Source organism: Fringilla coelebs, assembly GCF_963513975.1.
Source record: "Fringilla coelebs genome assembly, chromosome: 1".
Taxonomy (NCBI): Eukaryota; Metazoa; Chordata; class Aves; order Passeriformes; family Fringillidae; genus Fringilla; species Fringilla coelebs.
This window is the reverse complement of record NC_140028.1, coordinates 148,953,226-148,971,706: the sequence shown is the minus strand read 5'-3', so window position 1 is coordinate 148,971,706 and position 18,481 is coordinate 148,953,226. Positions and strand designations below refer to the sequence as shown.

At 50.8% G+C, this 18,481-nt stretch overlaps 1 protein-coding gene across 1 annotated transcript in view; it reads left to right on the top strand.

Annotated features, from left to right (window-relative positions):
• The first annotated feature begins 1,660 nt into the window (after positions 1-1,660).
• VILL (villin like) overlaps positions 1,661-18,481 on the top strand; it is a 35,752-nt gene continuing 18,931 nt past the window's right edge. Inside the window, exons 1-4 of the mRNA XM_084220639.1 lie at positions 1,661-1,784; positions 13,352-13,433; positions 15,031-15,105; positions 17,367-17,563. Coding sequence (XP_084076765.1) covers positions 13,365-13,433; positions 15,031-15,105; positions 17,367-17,563 — 341 coding nt within the window. The 5' untranslated portion in view covers positions 1,661-1,784; positions 13,352-13,364. The remainder of the gene's footprint in view (positions 1,785-13,351; positions 13,434-15,030; positions 15,106-17,366; positions 17,564-18,481) is intronic.

Sequence of the window (18,481 nt, the reverse complement as noted above, 5' to 3'; positions counted from 1 at the left end):
TCACCTGTGAGGAGCTGGTTTTGCATCTTAAACTGTGAAACTCAGACCTCTGCAGTGATCCTCTCAGAAATGGGCACACCCAGGCTGAATAAGCAGGTCCAGCCACGCCCTGGTTTGCAGCTCTCCGTGGTCAGTGGCACACCAGTCTGCAGGGCAGTGTCACTGGTATTTTGGGCACTCCTCCCATTACAGCTCCCTGAGGTCTAACAGTGGTCAGTGGATGAGACCTGTGGGAACTGTGGTTTAAACCTATTCAGCCACCTGGTTTAGCTGGTGAGCTGATTCATATTTATTTTCAGATTGTGGGGGCTAATCTAGAAAATTAAGGAAGTGACAAGGGAAAAATGTATCTGAAGGGAAGGCCTTGGATGGCTGCCAGTCCTGAGAGGTTGTGTGTAGTCTCCTGCATATCCTCAGAGATATGCAGAGCACAGCTGGACACAGCCCTGGGTCCCCCAAAATTCTCCATCCTCAGGGATGTGCAGAGCACAGCTGGACACAGCCCTGGGTCCCCCAAAATTCTCCGTCCTCAGAGATGTGCGGCACAGAACTGGACATAATCCTTGGTTTCCCCAAAATTCTCCATCCTCAGAGATGTGCAGAGCACACAGCCCTGGGTCCCCCAAAATTCTCCATCCTCAGGGATGTGCAGTACAGAACTGGACATAACTCTTGGTTTCCCCAAAATTCTCCATCCTCAGAGAGGTGCAGAGCACACAGCCCTGGGTCCCCCAAAATTCTCCATCCTCAGGGATGTGCAGTACAGAACTGGACACAATCCTGGGTCCCCCAAAATTTTCCATCCTCAGAGATGTGCAGAGCACAGCTAGACACAGCCCTGGGTCCCCCCAAAGCAGAGCTGGTAGCTGATGACAAGGTACCATGTGGTTCCTTCTCCAGACAGGGATGTTCCCTCCATCAGCAGCAGCAGCACCAAGCACAGGGCCGGCAGGAAGAGCTGGGAATGCCAGGAGATGGTTTTTCCTCAGGCCATGCCAGCCAGTGAAGCAGCCAGCCCTCAGTGGCTGTGATATTACAGCCATCCTTCACAGGTAATTTTTTTCTCAGCAATGAGCTACAAGTGTCCACACACAGAGCTCCCTGCTGCCGAAGGTGGCTCAGCAAACCCTGCTGGGGCTGCCTGGTTTATCATTACTCCTCTCCTGGCAGGGCAGCCCAGTTAAACACTCCAACGCTCTGTTACATCCCTAAACCTGGGGGCAATCCTCACCCCGGGCTCCTTGGGAGCACAGGGACACCCAGCTCGGCCTTGCAGGGAGAAGAAGAGCCGGGATCTTCCCCGAGCGCTTTTCCCCTTGGAACAGCTTTGCCAAAATTCGGGACAGTCAGAGCCAGCGACTGGAGCCGGCACGCTTTGGCCCCAAGGGTTAACATGAAGCGGCACCGCACCTTGCTTTGAGAAAAAGGGGAAAAAAAATCCCTCCTAACCTGGGCAAAACAGGTTTTTAATGAAAGCAGCACTCAATGACCATTCAGCCAATTCAGAGCGGGGGATATTGGATGCAAACAGAGTTGGTTGAAACTCTCCCGTTCCGGCTCCCTCTTTGTCCCCCCGTGCGCCCGGGAAGGGGTGTGATCTCCGGGTAGGAGTGTCTCTGCGGTTAAGTAGAGGATTGAATTACCGAACAGTGCTGTTCCCCGGCTGACAAGGTAGCCGAGCAGCGAACAAAAGTGCCCTGAAGCTCGGAGAGGAGGAGGAGGAGGAGGCGCAGGGCTTGCTGGAGAGGGGACACCTGCGAGGACAGCGCGCACTGTGCAGCAAGGTAAGCGAGGTCCTGCCCCCCTGAACTGTTCGATGACTTTGTTATGTGGGATAGCAAGAAACAAAAATTTAATGTGCTTCGTACTTAAAAAAAAAAATTTAAAAAAAAAAAATCCTGCCCGTTCCAAAGCAGGATGTGTCTGCTGGAAGGAGCCCACCCTGATTTACATCGCTCGGGGCTGGAACAAGCAGCTCTGAGCTTGCCAAGAACCCGTCCGGGCTCCCTGTCAGCTCCGAGGACACAACTTTCCCTTCAGCTCTGCGCAGCCTGGCTTTGATTTCCCGCACAACCAATTACCGGCGTTTTGTCTGGGCCTGGATTGTTCCATGTTTTTGCTGCCGTGGGGATTTCCCAAAGCTCGCCTGCCTTTGGGGTGCAGTGATGGGTCCAGGCAGCCGCAGAAAGTCTTTGGAAGTTCTCATCGATGGGTTTTACTGCCAGCCGATCGACAGATTGCTAATGGCCAGGCTGCTGTGCTCTGCAAATAGAATGTTTTCTCATCCTGCTCCTTCGAGACGTGAGTTGCACTGAGATAAAATTGAGTTGTAATGGAGTTGAGCTGCAGGCTCGCTTGCCAGTATTTTTCTTAGGCGTGCCTATTAGGAACATAAATATTTAACACAAAGCAGAGCTGATATGAATTAACATCTGTGGGAGGTTCACGCTTATTCAAGGCTGCCCTAACGCAGATGTAAACAAGTGTTACAGCAGCTGAAGCAAACCGGCCCCGCCAGAGCAGCGCTTAGATGGTGAATCATCCAGGTGCTTTTTACACACCGCAGCTCAATGGGCTGATTAGAGCTGCGAAGCAGAGATTAGACAATCGGAGGGCACTGGCTTTCCTCTTCCGCGGGGTTTTAGCGCTCCCCCGGGATGCCAGGTGGAAGGCAATGCAAGGACGGGCAGATCAGAAAAAACCATCTTGCCTCACCTTCCTCCTGGCAGAGCCAGGTGAGCCTCCCCTCCTCCTCCCTGCACAAACAGGATGCCTTTATCCTCCTCCAGCGCCCTTCTCACCGGCAGACACACAGGTCTCATGATGTTTTTTGCCAGGCACGACTTTGAGGCAGCACTTGCCAAGGTCTCCCAGCTGGGAGCAAAGGTTTTGTGCCATGGCTGTGAGCAGGGTCACCCTGATCTCCCGCCTCCTCCTGTATCCTGGGGCTCCTGCTTAGGCTGAGTCAATAAATCCCTGCTCTTGCTTGGCCAGGGATGCTGAAGGTGTTCACAGTGTCTTCCTGGCCTTTTCCATGGAGCTGTGCAAGTTTGTCTGCACTCTGAGCATGGAAGTTGTTATCTTTTCTGTTATGGAGCACCCATCCCGTGGTGATCCATCCATCCCCAGCTGAGGAGCAGGCTGGCATGGAGCTTGGACACCTGTCCCATGCTTGGAAACGTGCTGGGGCTCAGCTGTGTGCTGGGCACATCCTGCTGGACCAAAAGCCTTCCCTCAGTTCCAGCAGAGTCAGCTATGTGCTGACCCACTTGGGAGAGAGCCCTGAAATGCTCAGTGCAGGGAAGAGAGCTCAGGGCACTGCCAAAGCCTTGGTGCTGCCTTGGTGTTTCCTGCCCCAGCTGCGTTTTTGTCACCCCTGGGGAGCACTTGTGCCACCACTGACCCTCCTCGAGGTCCCTCCTTCAGGACATTTTTGTGTCAGCCCTCTGAGGGTCTCACTGGGCTGACACAAGGCACAGGCTGGGCTTTCCCAGTGTGAAATGTCCATCTGCCTGAGGAAGGACCCCAGGGTAGCCACACCACACCCAAAATATCTCTGTGTTTATTCACATACATCCTTCAGCCTCTGTTGTCCCCTCAGAGGAGCAGATCCTTCAGTCACAAAGGGAGACCCTCTCCCACAACTCATTAAAACCTCTCCTCTCATGAGCTCTCCATACAGTACAACCCTGGAAGTGGCCCTAATGATGGTTCATCCTGGATGATTAAACATCTTTGCTGTATTTCCACCCATTCTGGGTGTGAAGGGGATGCAGAAGGGGGTGAATATTATCATTTAAAGTCTTTGGCATCTTTCACTCTGAAAAGTCCAGCCATCAGGAGATGTGCATCTAATTCAGTTGCCTTGATTTCCAAGGATCTCTGCTGGTAACAGAAACCCTCTTTTTGTTATCTGTCTTTATCTGAGCCTCTTCAGGCTTATCTGAGGCAGAGCTGGGTACGGTGACAGTGGAACTTGTTATTACCTTAGAGCCATGTCAGGGCTGTGACACGTGGGGGACGTTAAATTGCACGGTTGGGCTCCATCCTGGGCAGTTCCTGTGGAAGGAGCTATTCACAGCTGTTGACCTCTTCTACCTAAAAATGTCCTGTTGCCATGCCCTGGGATGAAAGGAGAGGATTGTGCCTGGCCCTTTATTTAAAACTGCTCTAGCAAAAACAGCTGCACAGGGTAGGAAACAGGCAGGGCTGGAAATCCTGTTCTTTTTTGGGTTAGAGAGGTTGTTGGGTACCCATCTTTCCCTTGGCAGTGTGCAGAGCCTGAATGACTGTCCTTTGTTGCTATCCCACCCATCCCAGTCTGTCAGATGCCTGGTTCCCTTCCTGCTGCTCACACAAAACTGCCCCTGCAGCTCCAGGTGAGAGAGGCTGTCCAGGATGAGTGAGTGCCTAAAGCAGAACTTTCAGGGATGTTTTACTCACCTGCTGCTCTCCTTGCTTTCATTTCTGCCCAGAGGAGCTGAGTGGCCCCTCCAAGGTGCCAGGAGAGCCAAGAGCAGCCTCAGAGCTGGGGCTGGAAGGGCTGGGTGACACAGGGACAGGCACACCTCGGGTGTGGGTGGACACAAACCTGCAGGTGACCCTGCTGAGGGTGGCTGTGCCAGGAAGGTGAGTGCTGAGAGGAGATCCTGGGCAGGGCTGCCTCTGCTTCTGAGACCTTGAAGCTCAGAAAAGGCAGCTCAGCACCCATCCCAGTGGAAGCTTGGCCTGGATTAGCTGGTCCCCTTTTGTCCTGACACAGGTCAGCTGCCTTTCATTAGAGTTATGTCAGGATGAGCTTCCCTTTGCTGCCTGAGAAACAAAACTGCCCCCTGAATAAACCTTTTCCATCTTCCAGAGGTGGAAGTGCAGAGTCACCCACAGAGCACCTGCTTAGGTCCAGGGCTTTTCATTTGCAATCCAAAATTGAAACCTGCCTGGGGTTTTGGTTTTGTTTTTTGTTTTTTGTCCTGGGTTTCTCTTCCCAAGCTTTATGTCATGCTTGCCAATCTGAACTGGGACAAAACTGTAACAGTCCCTGCTTTTTGGTAGTTAATATTAATGTTGCCACTTTCCACTGGGAAGCCAGTGCTCTGGAACCAGTTCTGCAGCTGGTCTGAGTGGAGGCAGAGCATCTCCCCTGCTCCATCACCACCAAAAAAAGGTCCTGTGGGCAAGGGCTGATTCAACTGCACTCATTAAACTGTGCACCAGGGAAAAGCTGCTCTTGGTCTTGCTCACCTACACATGTGTGAATTCTTACAATAAATATAAAACTGTTACATGCAGCAGCAAAAATCCCAACTCCTGGACTTGTTTTTTGAGAAGGATGGGCCTGGTGGGCACGGGCAGCTGGGTTTAAAGGAGGTTTTATTTATGGCATTTGTCTCAGTTCATGCTGGCAGAATGATGGGGCACAGTGGATGGGACTGAGCCCTAAACTGGGAGAGCAGGAGGGAAGTGTGGCAAGCTGGGCTCTCTGCCCAGGGGTTTTCCTGTCAGACCAAGGGAACACCAAGTCCCTCCCGTCCAGGATTCACTGGATCTGCCCTGGAGCAAGCACCAGGATGAGGGGAACCACCCAGGGAAGCCCTCCTCAGACTTCTTGTGCAGCTGAAAGCCCAAGAGAAGGTGGATAAATCCCAGTCTCTAATCCCCTCTCCTCCCCTTCCTCCAGGCTCTCTGGCCTTTTCCTCAGTTTCAGCTGGGAAAATGTAATTTTTTTGAGGTTTTCTCCTTCCTTTAAGCTTTTGAAGAGCAGGTGCTCCCCTGTGAACAAACACACTTTCTCTCCTCCCTGATGTCTCAGCTCTGGTTTTGTTTAACCTGCAGCCACGGGGTTAAATAATGCTCTGTTAAAATGCTGATGTGGGAGAGGGTGGTACCATTTTTGTGGAGGCAGTGAGTAATTGGGAGTTAGTTAGAACGTGAAGCACTTTCCTGGAAGCCAGGAAGAGGAGTTAAAATGGCTTTGCTTTCCCTCTGTGTGCATCTCCTGCACGAAGCCCTGCTTGGGATGCAGGGCTGGCCCTGAGCCAGGAATCTCTCCCTTTCTCCAGAGGAGAAAGAGCTGAAAGAAAGGGGAGATTTGTTCCTGATGGATTGGCAGGCTGCCTGCTCACCTTTCCCTCGGGATGGCTCCGTGCTGCTGCTGACTCAGAAATCCCACAGAGAGGGGCTGGAGGTGCAATGGATCCCTCTGAAGGAGGTGTGCACCGAGCTGGAATTTATTATTTGGCAGAAATGCACCTGGCAGCACACCAGCACAATGCTGGTGCAGTGGGATTGTATGCAGGAGGTTTGTAACAGCTCCTTGTGACTGGTTTTTTTTTTTCTCATGGATCTTCAGAGAGGTGGGTTTGTGTTGCTGTAGGACACGAAACAACACGAGCACACACCGCTGCTCTCAAGGTGAAGAAAGAGAAGTTTAATTTCCGACTCCAACATTTATAGATTTCCCAAAGTGACAGTGGATTGGAGGGTGACAGTGCCACCTCTCCAATGACACTGGACAAACCAACAGCCCATCAAATTTCTTCTCCTCCATAAAAGAATGCAAAACAATGAGTTATTTACAGAGAGTATGTGAGAAATTTACATTTACAAAAATGTAAACATCAGAAGGCTTAGAAAATCCTAAAAAATCAGAGCGACAGGTTTGCACAGCAGGAGTTATCAGCCACAGGGGCTGATCTCAGGCAGCTCAACCTCTGCTGCTGCTTGGGAAAGCTTTGAGTCTTTTAGGGCTGCCCTCAGCCTGCAGAGATCCTGCCTGCCTGGAAGAGCCTCCAGAGACATCCTGGGGAAGAAGGACTTGCTGGGAAGGAATTCAGCCAGGAGCTGCCTGGGTGCTCTGACCTGTGTAGGACGCCAGGGAACCTGCCAGCCCCACCTGCAGCCAGGTGCTCTGCCTTGTGCAGAGGCAGCTCCTGCTGAGCCCTGGGCTCCACAGCCAGCCTGATGAATGTGGAAACTCAGCCCACATGACTTGGGAGCTGGGGCTGAAGTCAAAGTTCTGATTTAATTGTCAGTGCATTGTTCCCACATGGTGAGAAGTTTGCTGGGACAATGCAGCTCTGTCGTTCCCAGGACGAGCAGTCAGCTGGTAAAATTTTAGAGGGAAGACACAGAAATAGCAGCAGTTTTGGGGGAAAAACAATCTGCTCTTACCAATCGGTTTCCCAAGACCATCTGCTTAAAGATCAGGCTGCTGGAACTCCAGCAGCAGTGAGATAACAGAGGGGGACAAGGGGGATCATGAAGAGAGGTGTGGAGAGATGAGCAATATTCCCTGGATGGAGTCAGGTGTTGAGCTAGAATTCATGGCAGGTGGAAATGCAGCTGCAGGGACTGGTGAAAGTCAGAGGAGATAAATCATGAGATGCCTTCCCCTGTAAATCAGGAGGAAGAGAGGGAGGTGAGATCCACACTGAGGGTAATGCAGCTGGGAAGGTGGTTATTTCCCAGCCAGCTGGTATTTCCTTGTGCTCTTTGCTTTTATGTTAGGAACAATGGAGGGGCTGGAGGATTAGTGCAAAGTCCATCCTCAGGAGGAGCTGAAAGGTAAAGCTCACAGCCTCAGTGGTTTTTTGGGAATGACCAAGTGTCTGCTGCTGAGTCTGAGATGCCAGAAATGGCCAGGAGGTGAAGGCACAGGTTGTAAGAAGTCACACTAAGCCAGAGGTTTGTTTCTTGTAGGGCCTGGGTTGGTGGTTGGAGATGGGGTAAATTTCCAGGGTTCGAGGGACAGAGCAACTGGGTCCCTGAAACACTGGTCAGCTTCTTTTCAGACAGGGCAAAATGGTCATTGCTCTTTCAGAGCCTGAGGCATTCCTTCAATCCAGGTTTCTGCATCCCTTGAATTGAAACCTCTCCTGGGCTGTAGAGCACTCACAGTTGGAGAGGCCATCATTACCATGAAACCATCTCCATCCCATGCCCTTAGATCCTCACTCACATTCACCTCAGCATCCCAGAACAGAAAGCACCACTCTGCTCTGGGGTCAGGCAGCTCCTGGTGGGCTGATCCCTGGCAGCCACTCATGGAAAAAGGGGAAAACCTGCCCCACTTAAACCAGTGAAATCCCCCCTTGCTCCAGAGCCCCTGACCCTGAGCAGAGGAGCACAACCTCAGTTCATCCAGCCCCAGCTCAGGTTTCAATCCAGCACTACTTAAGTCTGAAAAAAACCCTTCAAAGCATTTCCAGATCCATCCTGATGATCTGTAGGGTGGACAGGGGGTCTCTTCTGACCAGTGGAGGTGGCTGAAGCGGCAGGGTCAGTGTTTCCCTGCTTGCCAAAGCCATGGGGAGGAGCAGCCTGCTGGAAGTGCAGCCCCTGAGCAGCAGCTCCTGGCCACAGAGCCTGAGGAGCTGAGCCCAGCCACTCCCCCATCCCATTTCAAAGACATTAAGTAAAGCCAAGCCTGCCAGCTTCCCTAATAAGCTGTTCCAATGTTTAATTGCCCACCATGATCAGAAATAGCATCTTATTTCAGGGCCTGCTTTACGTAATTTCAGCTGCCAGGCACCAGCTCTTTCCAAGGAGGCTGGAGGCTCTCTGTGGTCACCCAGGCGTGTCTGGGCAGAGCCCTGTCCTTGGCTTGAGGGCCACACTGAGCTCCTGCACCTGGACCTCACAGGACTTGGAGCAGGAGGATGAGCTGAGCTGTGCTTTTTGCTCTTTTCCCATCCCCACTGTGCACATCCTGGTCCTTGCCCTCCCCACCAGGCTCCAGCACATCCAGCTCAGGCTGCAGGAAGGTCTTGGAGCTCTGAGTGTGTGGCAGCATGAGAGAGCAGACAAGCCCCATCGCTGGCCTCCCTAGCCATGATCTTCCTGTGGTATAAAAGCTGGTTTTTCTTCTCTTGGAACAGAGAAATAAAAGACAGCTTACCCAGGCTGAGTGCTGGACTTCTGGGCAGTCACTGTTCCTGAGCTGTAGCTGATGAGCCAAAGGAGGGAACTCCAGTGCTGAATTTCACTCCTCTGGGCAGAACAAGAGTTAACCACTGTCCTCTCTGCAAACATAAAAGAGCACCTACTTGGGCCCAGATGCCCAACTATAGGGGAGACTATGAAAGCAATTCAACAGCCCCTGCTTTACCTCATCTAATGCCAGTCCAAGTATTCCCAATAATTAGGCCTTTCAGGCTGGAAAGGCTGGAGCCACAGCTGCTTCCTATTTTCCCAAAGCTGTACAGAGCATTAGTCATTTCACTGGGCCTGTTTTATTACTGTGACTGCAGCCAAAACCCAGGCCAGCCAAACCAGCCTGAATTCAGAATGTGCTCCAGGAGCTGGAAATGCTCCCCTGTCCCCTTTCTGAGTCCTGGCTTTTCCCTCCCCACCCAAATAGCCCAAGAAATGTCCTGCAGGGTCTGGGTTCCCAGGGTGGACCGAGCTGACCCGGGGATGGCTGGCACTGCCACCCCAGCCATTAATCATTAACCAGCCTTGGGAGTGACCTTGGCACTCCATGAGCCATGTAGTGCTGGAGGTGCAGCTTTTCCTGGTGCTGTGCTGGGTGCAGGGGGGATGAGGGCTGGGTTCAGCAAGCAGGAGTGTTGCTGTGGTTTTGGCAGTGCTCAAAGGGCAGTGGGGGTGTAAGGGAGCCCCATCTGCCTTCACCCACCGGCTTTGCTGCCTGGATTGTGCCAGGAAAAGCTTTGATTTTAGCTCTGAGGGCTCCAGGTGTCCCTGGCTGTAACATCCAGTCAAGGGGCAGCCACCAACTTTCCAGGTTTCCAGGCTCTCTGCCCTCGGTCAAGAGCAGCATTTGATCTTTGCAATTTCATTTATAGCACCTTAACCAAGTGGTGATGACCCAGCAGAGCAGCTCCCAGCCAGAAGCTGCCTTTGCTGTGCTGTGGCCACCTCCCAGCCCACATTCAAGGAGTGAACTTCTCTCCTCTTCCCATGCAGAAAGGAAGATTTCCCTGGAAATGGTGGCAAGGGGAGAGGCTGGCCCTGGAGGTGGAAATGGAGTAGTTGCATGTTATTAATGTGGGGGCAGAGAGATGAGCTAGAGCTGCTTCCCTCCCCCTTCACAGGTAAAGCAAACCCATCCCCATAACCAGTGATTTTCCCTGGTGAATTCCTGCCCCTGAGGTGGTTGACTCACACTTCTTGCCAATTTGCATTTCCCCTAATGCTGAGCAGAACTGGTTTGACTGAGATAAGGGCTGCCCCAGACACTGCTGTTGAAACCCCACAGTGAATGCCCCAAGACTCTTTAACATCCCTTTTTTCCTTCTTTTTAAATTCTACAAGTTTCTGCCCTTCATAATTTCAGCACAGATGGGAAGATTTCACTCCATAAATACCAGATTTCATGTCTGGACAGGAATTGAATTATGGGATCATCTGATTAAAGCCCCACATTAAATCATTAATGAAATGAGCTGTTTGATTATGTAAGTCATATTCCTATTATTTCTAACTTGGCTGAAAGAAGGTGGAAAGTCCAAAGAAGCAGCCAACCTTGTCTGTGATTCATACTCCCCCAGCTAAAGCACTTGGGAGGAAGGGAGGGACAGCATTTCTCAGAAAAGTGGGGAGTCAGCACCAATTGTGAGGTTTCAGATGGAGAAAGGATCCCCAGGAGTGAAGGAGAGCCAAGATCTCCATTTCCAGGTTTGGGATCTGTGGAGCCCTGCTGGCTCTCAGGGGGCTCTGTCCAACATCACTGCCTGGGACCAGAGGAATCTCAGCCTCCTTTGGGTTAATTTTTCCAGGAGAGGCTGGGATGCTGAGAGAAGCAGGGATCCAGCTGTGTCTCACAGCTGGTTTCCTGAGCTGTGAGCAGGAGAGCAATGTGCCTGCTGCCTTCCACAGGGAGAAGTGTCAGCAGTGCTAAAAAGCTTCTCTGCCCTCAGATATAAATGTCTTTACTGGCTCTGTTTTCAGGTTCTTCCTGTTTTGATGCTGGAAGGAAAAACCCCTAAATAAATTAAAAAGATAGCTGAGGGAAGGAGGCTTCAGTTAGGTTTTTCTTTGATAGGGACCTTTTGAGTGTGATATTAAAAGAGAGGTTTTGGGCTAAAGATCTGAACTAAGACCATGTTTTTGCATTTAGCTCCTGATAGCCCTGTACTCCAGGGCTGTAGGTGAGTCAGGACACCATTTAGAACAGTCTGTCTCCTCTCTGGACACTGAAATATCTTCCTGGATCTGGCTTTTAATCTGCGTGGGTGTCAATCACCTTTCTGGGAATTGAAGGGAAAAATGTCTTTTTTTGTCCTTGCTGTTTGTTTTCCTGCCTGGAAGCTCTCTGGAGGACCAGAGAGGGAGCTGAAGGTTGCTGAGTGTGTTCCTGGGGCCTCATGAACTCAGTCTCCAGCAGTCCTTCTGTGTTCAGGAAGGAGGGAGCCCTTCTGACTCCTGCTGCTGAGCACTGCCAGGCTGTGCCTGCTCGGGTGGCAGAGAGGTGCTGGGGCTGTGCTCAAAACACTGCAGGCAACACCTGCACCTCCCTACTGCCTGAGCAAGGAGATGGGGTCTGGGAGGTCTGGATGGACCAATGTTCCTGCCTGTGGCAGCATTTTTTGTGCTCTTATTTGGTGTTCAACCTCTTCAGGGTGACCAGCACTTGTTGCTCTTACACGAGCAATAAACGCCTTCTGGCAGGGATCACAGCTCTGCTCTTCCCTCCTTCAGCAGAACAGTGAGCTGTGTTTCCTCTGGGGGCTGGGGTTTGTGAGCAGCACTGGCTCACAAAAAGGCTGGTGTGGGTTGTGCCCCTGCACAAACACAGCCTGTCCCAGGGCTGCTGCAGCAGAGCCGGCTCCAAAGGATCCAACTCCACGCTTTTATGGACATTGCTTTGGGATTTCATTTGTTTCTGCAAGTTGCCCTGTAAACAGGCTGGGTTCAGAAGTTGTTTCTTGGGCAAAAACCTCAGCAGTAGGAACAGGGAGCATAGCTCAGGATAGTCCTTTTTTTTTCCCCACAACTGGTGGGTAAGGGAGACCTCCACCCATCAGAGGGAAGAAGACACAAAAACCATCTCAAATATTCTCAGACACCATTGTGTGGGCAACCTGAAACCTTCTTCTTCCCCATGGAGGCAGCAGAGCTTGGGGAGATGCTGGGATTTGTGTCAAATAGACATTCTGGTTATTGATTGGCTCACTCTGTGTGCTGCTGTGCCTGCATGGAGCTGGGAGCCCTGAGATACTGTCTGAATTTACACCTGAATGTTGGCCTGAGGTAGAAGGGCTTCATTCCTTGGGCTCCCAGTGCCCCAAGGCCAGGAGACCTGACCTGACCTGGCCTGGCCTGCAGTGCCTGGCCCAGGGGGCACAGGACATCCAGAGGTCCTCTTGTGTCTCCTCCACCCCTCGTGCCTTGGTGGGAACAAACCAGTACTGGTGTCAGCTCCAACAGCCCACTGGATCCTTTCCCCCTGGTCAAATCCAGGGAAAATAATCCTCAATGGATCCTTTCCACCTGGTCAAATCCAGGGAAAATAATCCCTAATGGATCCTTTCCACCTGTTCAAATCCAGGGAGAATAATCCCCTGTGGATCCTTTCCATCTGTTCAAAACCAGGGAGAATAATCTCCAATGGATCTTTTCCACCTGTTCAAATCCAGGGAAAATAATCCCCAGTGGATCCTTTCCATCTGTTCAAATCCAGGAAAAATAATCCCCTGTGGATCCTTTCCACCTGGTCAAATCCAGGGAAAATAATCCCCAATGGATCCTTTCCATCTGTTCAAAACCAGGGAGAATAATCCTCAATGGATCCTTTCCACCTGGTCAAATCCAGGGAAAATAATCCCCAGTGGATCCTTTCCACCTGTTTAAATCCAGGGAGAATAATCCCCTGTGGATCCTTTCCACCTGTTCAAATCCAGGAAAAATAATCCCCTGTGGATCCTTTCTACCTGTTCAAATCCAGGGAAAATAATCCCCAATGGATCCTTTCCATCTGTTCAAAACCAGGGAGAATAATCCTCAATGGATCCTTTCCACCTGTTCAAATCCTGGGAGAATAATCCCCAATGGATCCTTTCTACCTGTTCAAATCCAGGGAAAATAATCCCCAATGGATCCTTTCCATCTGTTCAAATCCAAGGAGAATAACCCCCCACCCAAACAGCAGTGTCCTGTCAGTGTTTGCTGGGCTGGGATCCTGCACTTTGCTTGGCCCTTCACGAGCATGGATAGCCTGGGAATGGGGGTTCCTCCCACCTGACTGTTAATAGCAGAGACAGAGTCTCTTCAAAATGTGGATTTTCTGTGTTAAACCTGCTCTGATGGCAGGAGGAACCCAGCTGACCAGCACACTCACTGTTGCATCTAATAATATCATTATTTTGAGTTCTGTTCTTCCTTTGCCTTCTAGCTCAGCCTGCAGGATGACAGACGGTGACACCAACCTCCCAAGCATCGAGAGGAAGCTGGGGCTGCAGATATGGGGCATAGAGGTAGGACAAGAGGGATGGCACATGTCCTGTGTCACAGTCATGTCACACATGCCTCTGCACATCTGTGTGTTTATGTTTCAGGGAAGATTAATTCTTGCAGTAATCTTTGTGGGAAAAGAGGGCCCTAAAGATAAGATAGAGTGGGAAACTGACTGAGTATTTCCCCGTGAAATGCTCAGCATGTTATTGTTGTGGTTTCCTGCTCTGTAAAACGGAGATGATAATGTTTACAAAGGGAAGAGGAATGTGGTGGGACTGAAGCAATTCCTCCAGCACTGGAGGCTTTTCTCACCCCTTTTTGGAATCAATGCAAGGCTGCTTGAACACGCCAGAAATTCCCTGTTTCACCAAGATGGGTTATTCATAGGTAGTCTTAGTCCCCACCAGCAGCTGCCACGGGGAAGACACCAATGTTTGCAGCAAAGGCATTCCATGGAGTCTATTTGTACTTCTGCCTTGCCTTTCCTACTCTGTGTCACTGCAAGGAGAGACCCTGCAGCTTGTGAGGTTCCTGTTTGCTGGTGGAGGTATCTGATTTTGGATTGGAGGTATCTGATTTTGGATTGGACCCGAGCTGTGCTCAATTCTGCCTTTTCTGCCCCAATTCACCAAGAGCATTCCCCTGCAATGAGAGTGGGTTTGGACTGAGGTGCAGAATCCCCTCAGGGGAGCAGTGGGAAGAGGCTCCAACATCTCCAAGTGATATTCAGCAGGTCACAACCATGTTCCAAATATCACAGGGCCTTCCTCTTTCCATTTCTCTGCAAAGCCCTGCACTGAGCTGCTTCCAGAGGATCTGTAATTAGAGCTGTGTGGGTTCACAGGGGTCAAGCTGGTATGCTGGGAGACAAGTCAGGCCAGCAGAAGAATGCCTGGCTCTAATTTCAGGGAACCTCAGAGCCAGCTCCAGCCCAGGAGCTGCGTGGGGACTGGTGGGTGGCACAGCCAGGCACCTGTGCTGGGCAGGCATGGCTGGTTAATGATGCACTTGTGCCAGAGGAAATCTGCAATTAGGGTCTGGAGGGGTGAGGGACCATCAGTGTCCTCAGCTCTGTCTTTTCTCAGCTGGTTGCCCTGAGCCCCTAGCAGAGGGGTTATCCTCACAAAGTGCTGTAAATTGTCCTTCAACTCAGGGGCACTGAGCAAAGAGCTGTGCTCAAAACTAAACCTAAGATGAGATGTGCTCACTCTCCTGGGGGATTCCCTACAAATAAAAAATTTGTAGGGAAATTGAAATAAATAAAGTTTGTAAATTAAAAAAAAAAAAGGTAGGGAAATTCCCTCCAAATGCAAGCTCTGGAGCACTGGGTCTGAGCCCCAGGTGTAGACCTACAGGATTGCACAAGGGCAAGGACACTAAAACATATTTGTGAGTCTCTCCAAGCAAAATCATAATTTTCCATTCTCACTCCTTAGTATTTTAAATATTTCCTCCAGAAGTGGCTTTTCCCAGCTCACAAACTCAGGCCTGATTCTTCCTTCTCCAAACCCTGATTGTCACCTCAGTGCTTTGTGCAGCCCAGCCTGTCCTGTTTCATACACACCAACTTCTGGCTCTTCACTTTTAGCAATGACCTCACCTCTGATTTCCTCACAGAACATGAAGATGGTTCCTGTACCTGAAAAAGCTTATGGGACATTTTTTGAAGGAGACTGTTACATCATTTTGCACGTAAGTAAGACAGCAAACACTGCTCTCTGTTGGGCAGCTGCTTCAACCCTTTTTATTTAGGTCTGCTTTGGTTCCTAGCTACCTGTCCACTGTTGAAGTGGTTGTGCATGTGTGCTCACCATCTAATCATGGATCTGAATTTCAGTGGCTGTTGTGACAACACTGCCTGTTTAGTAAATCAGAAGTTCAGAGAAGCCATTACCTTAGTAATTCATTAAAAGTGTTTATCTTCCAATCAACTGAGTCATGCCCAGGCAAGGCAAAATGACCAGTACATTCCTGGAAAACTCAATCAAGGCCCACATTTGAATGATTAATGGGAGCCCTTGGGGGTGTGGGATGTGACCAGCTGGAGGGTCTCATTTTTAGCAGGTGATGTGGGCCATGAGGATGCTCCATGTGGTGTGTCACGTAAGCACAGAGGCTTTGCAGCCCATCCCATGTCCCCATAAGGACACCTCAGCCCCACCCAAATTTGGTCCAGAGCTGCAGCCAGCTGAACCTGAGCTGGCTGTGAAGGACTGCAGAGAACCAGCTCTGCTCTGTGCAAACTGCCTCGTGGTCTCAGATTTTGGCAGGAGGATGACGTGTTACACTCCCCTCCTAAAATCCCTTCCAAATCTCTTCATCTGCATAGAGCAGCAACCCAGGTCCCATTGAACCCAAACCACCAGATGGTGGAGACCAGAAGCATTTCCCACATCCTGGGTCTGAGTGTGCCTCCTGCAAACATCTCTGTCAGTGGGGAGGCAACAGCAGCTCCAGAGCCCCACAATAACCAGCTGCACATCCCGGGTGTGCCAGGATGGGAAGGCAGGCTGGGATAGCAGCACAGGATGTGTCTCCTGGGATGGGAAGGCAGCACAGGATGTGTCTCCTGCTCACATGCCCCACACACATGCCTCTAGGGTACCTTCAGAGTGCTGAAAGCCTGAGTTACATGCCCATCAACACATGCTTAGGGCAGGATACTGGAGTCCTTGCAGGGAGCTGGCAGTGTAAATATGGATTTTGATGCTCACAGGCTCAGCTTCTGTTGCAACAACTTCCCCAGGCAGAAGAGCCCTTCATCAGCCCACTATTCTCCTTTTCCCTGGGAGACAGGAGGGTAAAAACACTCATCTGTGCATTCTGCTACTTTACTGGAGCCTTTCCAAATAATGATTGTCCGTGGGACAATGGGACTTTGATCATCTTCAATAGCAATGTATTAAATTGAGTGATTTTTCCACAAATTAATTATCTGTGCCTGAGGAACAGAGCTGTGTTTTATTCAACTCCTTCTGCTGTGTTTCGCTGTGGTATCACTGCACAAAGCAAATAAACAGAATTTAGTGTCAAATCCAGCTTATAAAATGAGCTTTTATTACCTTTCCCAGGTGTCCACAATGGGATTTAACACAGTGGGTGCAGAAAAAATAACTGGCACAACTCAAATAACACCGAGCACACCTTCTTCTCAGCCTGCTTGCCTCCTTTTTCTAGGCTGCTGGGGTTTTCTGTAATAAGATGAATCCCAGCATGCAGACACTGGCTCAGCTTCATTTGGAGTTATGTCTGTTTTGCAAGTCAGCAGGAATTCCCAGGCAGTTTGTGCTGCTCTGTCATGAGCTGTGAGAACAGCAACAGGAAAGAAGGGGTAGCATCTCCAGGCAAATAAACAGCAGTGTGCATTGCATTTCAAATGTGGTCTATGAGAAGAATCTGCTCTAAGTCTTAATATCAAAATGTGCAATGGTAGAACAAGCTGAAGGCATTAATTGCACGGGTACTCAGTTTTCCTTGATAAGGGGAGTTATAAAAGAATATCAAACAGAAACATCCTTCAGTTCAGATTATAAAACCCATAAATTTCTCTGCTGAATAAGGAGGGCTCCGGGCTGAGCTCCCAGGGAGTACCCGAGGCTCTGTCCTCTCTCCCCTTGCCCAGGAGAAAGGCAGAACTGGGAAAGGATTCTGTGGTCACTTGGTTTTCCAACACAAAAATGTTTTCAGACACGGGCTCTCAGTTTTTATTGGTAATAGGAGTTATAAAAGAATATCAAACAGAAACATCCTTCAGTTCAGATTATAAAACTTATTCAGCTCTGCTGAATAGGGAGGGCTCCAGGCTGAGCTCCCAGAGAGTACCTGAGGCTCTGTCCTCTCTCCCCTTGCCCAGGAGAGAGGCAGAACCGGGAAAGAGCTCCGTGGTCACTCTGTTTTCCAACACAAAAACGGGCTGTGCCTTCACCTGGACTTGTCCTCCCCACCTCCTGCAGACCAAGAGGAGCTCCCGTGGCTCGGCCGTGGATCTGCACTACTGGATTGGCAAGGACTCCTCCCCGGACGAGCAGGGCGCCGCCGCCGTGTACGTGACCCAGCTGGACGCGGCGCTCGGGGGCAGCCCCGTGCAGCACCGCGAGGTGCAGGGACACGAGTCCGAGACCTTCCAGAGCTACTTCCGCCACGGCATCATGTGAGTGCCCCCAGTGACCCACGCCCAGCTGGGCTGAGGCCCCTGGCGTTCCCTCTGCTGCTCTCTAAGTCTCAGAGATGTCCGTGTCTCAAAAGTGTGGAAAATACAGAATGCGCAGAATGGGCAGGTTGGATGAGACCTTCGAGATCATCCAGTCCAACCCAGCCCCAACACCTCAACTCAACCATCTCACCACATCCAGGCTTTGTTAAACCCATCCAGGGATGGTGACTCCACCACCTCCCCGGGCAGCTATTCCAGAACTTTATCACTCTTTCTGTAAAAAACTTTTCCCTGCTATCCAGCCTGTATTTCCCTTGGTGCAGCTCGAGGCTGTGTGCTCTGGTTCTGTCAGTGCTGCCAGGTGGAAGAGACCAACCCCAGCTGTCTGCAACCTCCCTTCAGGGAGTTGTAGAGAGTGATGAGGGCAGCCCTGAGTCTCCTTTTCTCCAGGCTGAGCACCCCCAGCTCCCTCAGGGGCTCCTCTCAGGGTTTGTGTTCCCAGCCCCTCTCCAGCCTCGCTGTCCCCTCTGGATGTGCTCAGTGTCCCAAGGTCCTTCCCAAGCTGAGGGGCCAGAGCTGGGCACAGCACTCCAGGTGTGACCCCAGCAGTGCCCAGGGCAGGGCAGAATGACCTCCCTGGGTCAGTACTGATGCTGGTAAATATTCAGAGCAAAGAATTCCCATTTTGAAGGAATTACTTAAAACATTCCGTCTGGAGTGGTGGCATTCTGTTCCACTGGTCATTTTCCCAGATATTTGCAGTAATTGAATCTTAACCTCCCTTTTGTTCACGTCAGGGTCTTCGTTCCTCTCCTCCACAGACTTTCAAGTGCCCATTCAGAACACTTCAGACTAATATCCACCTTAGAGTGAAGTGCTGATTTGGCTCATACTGGGTGTAATATTCCTGAAGTG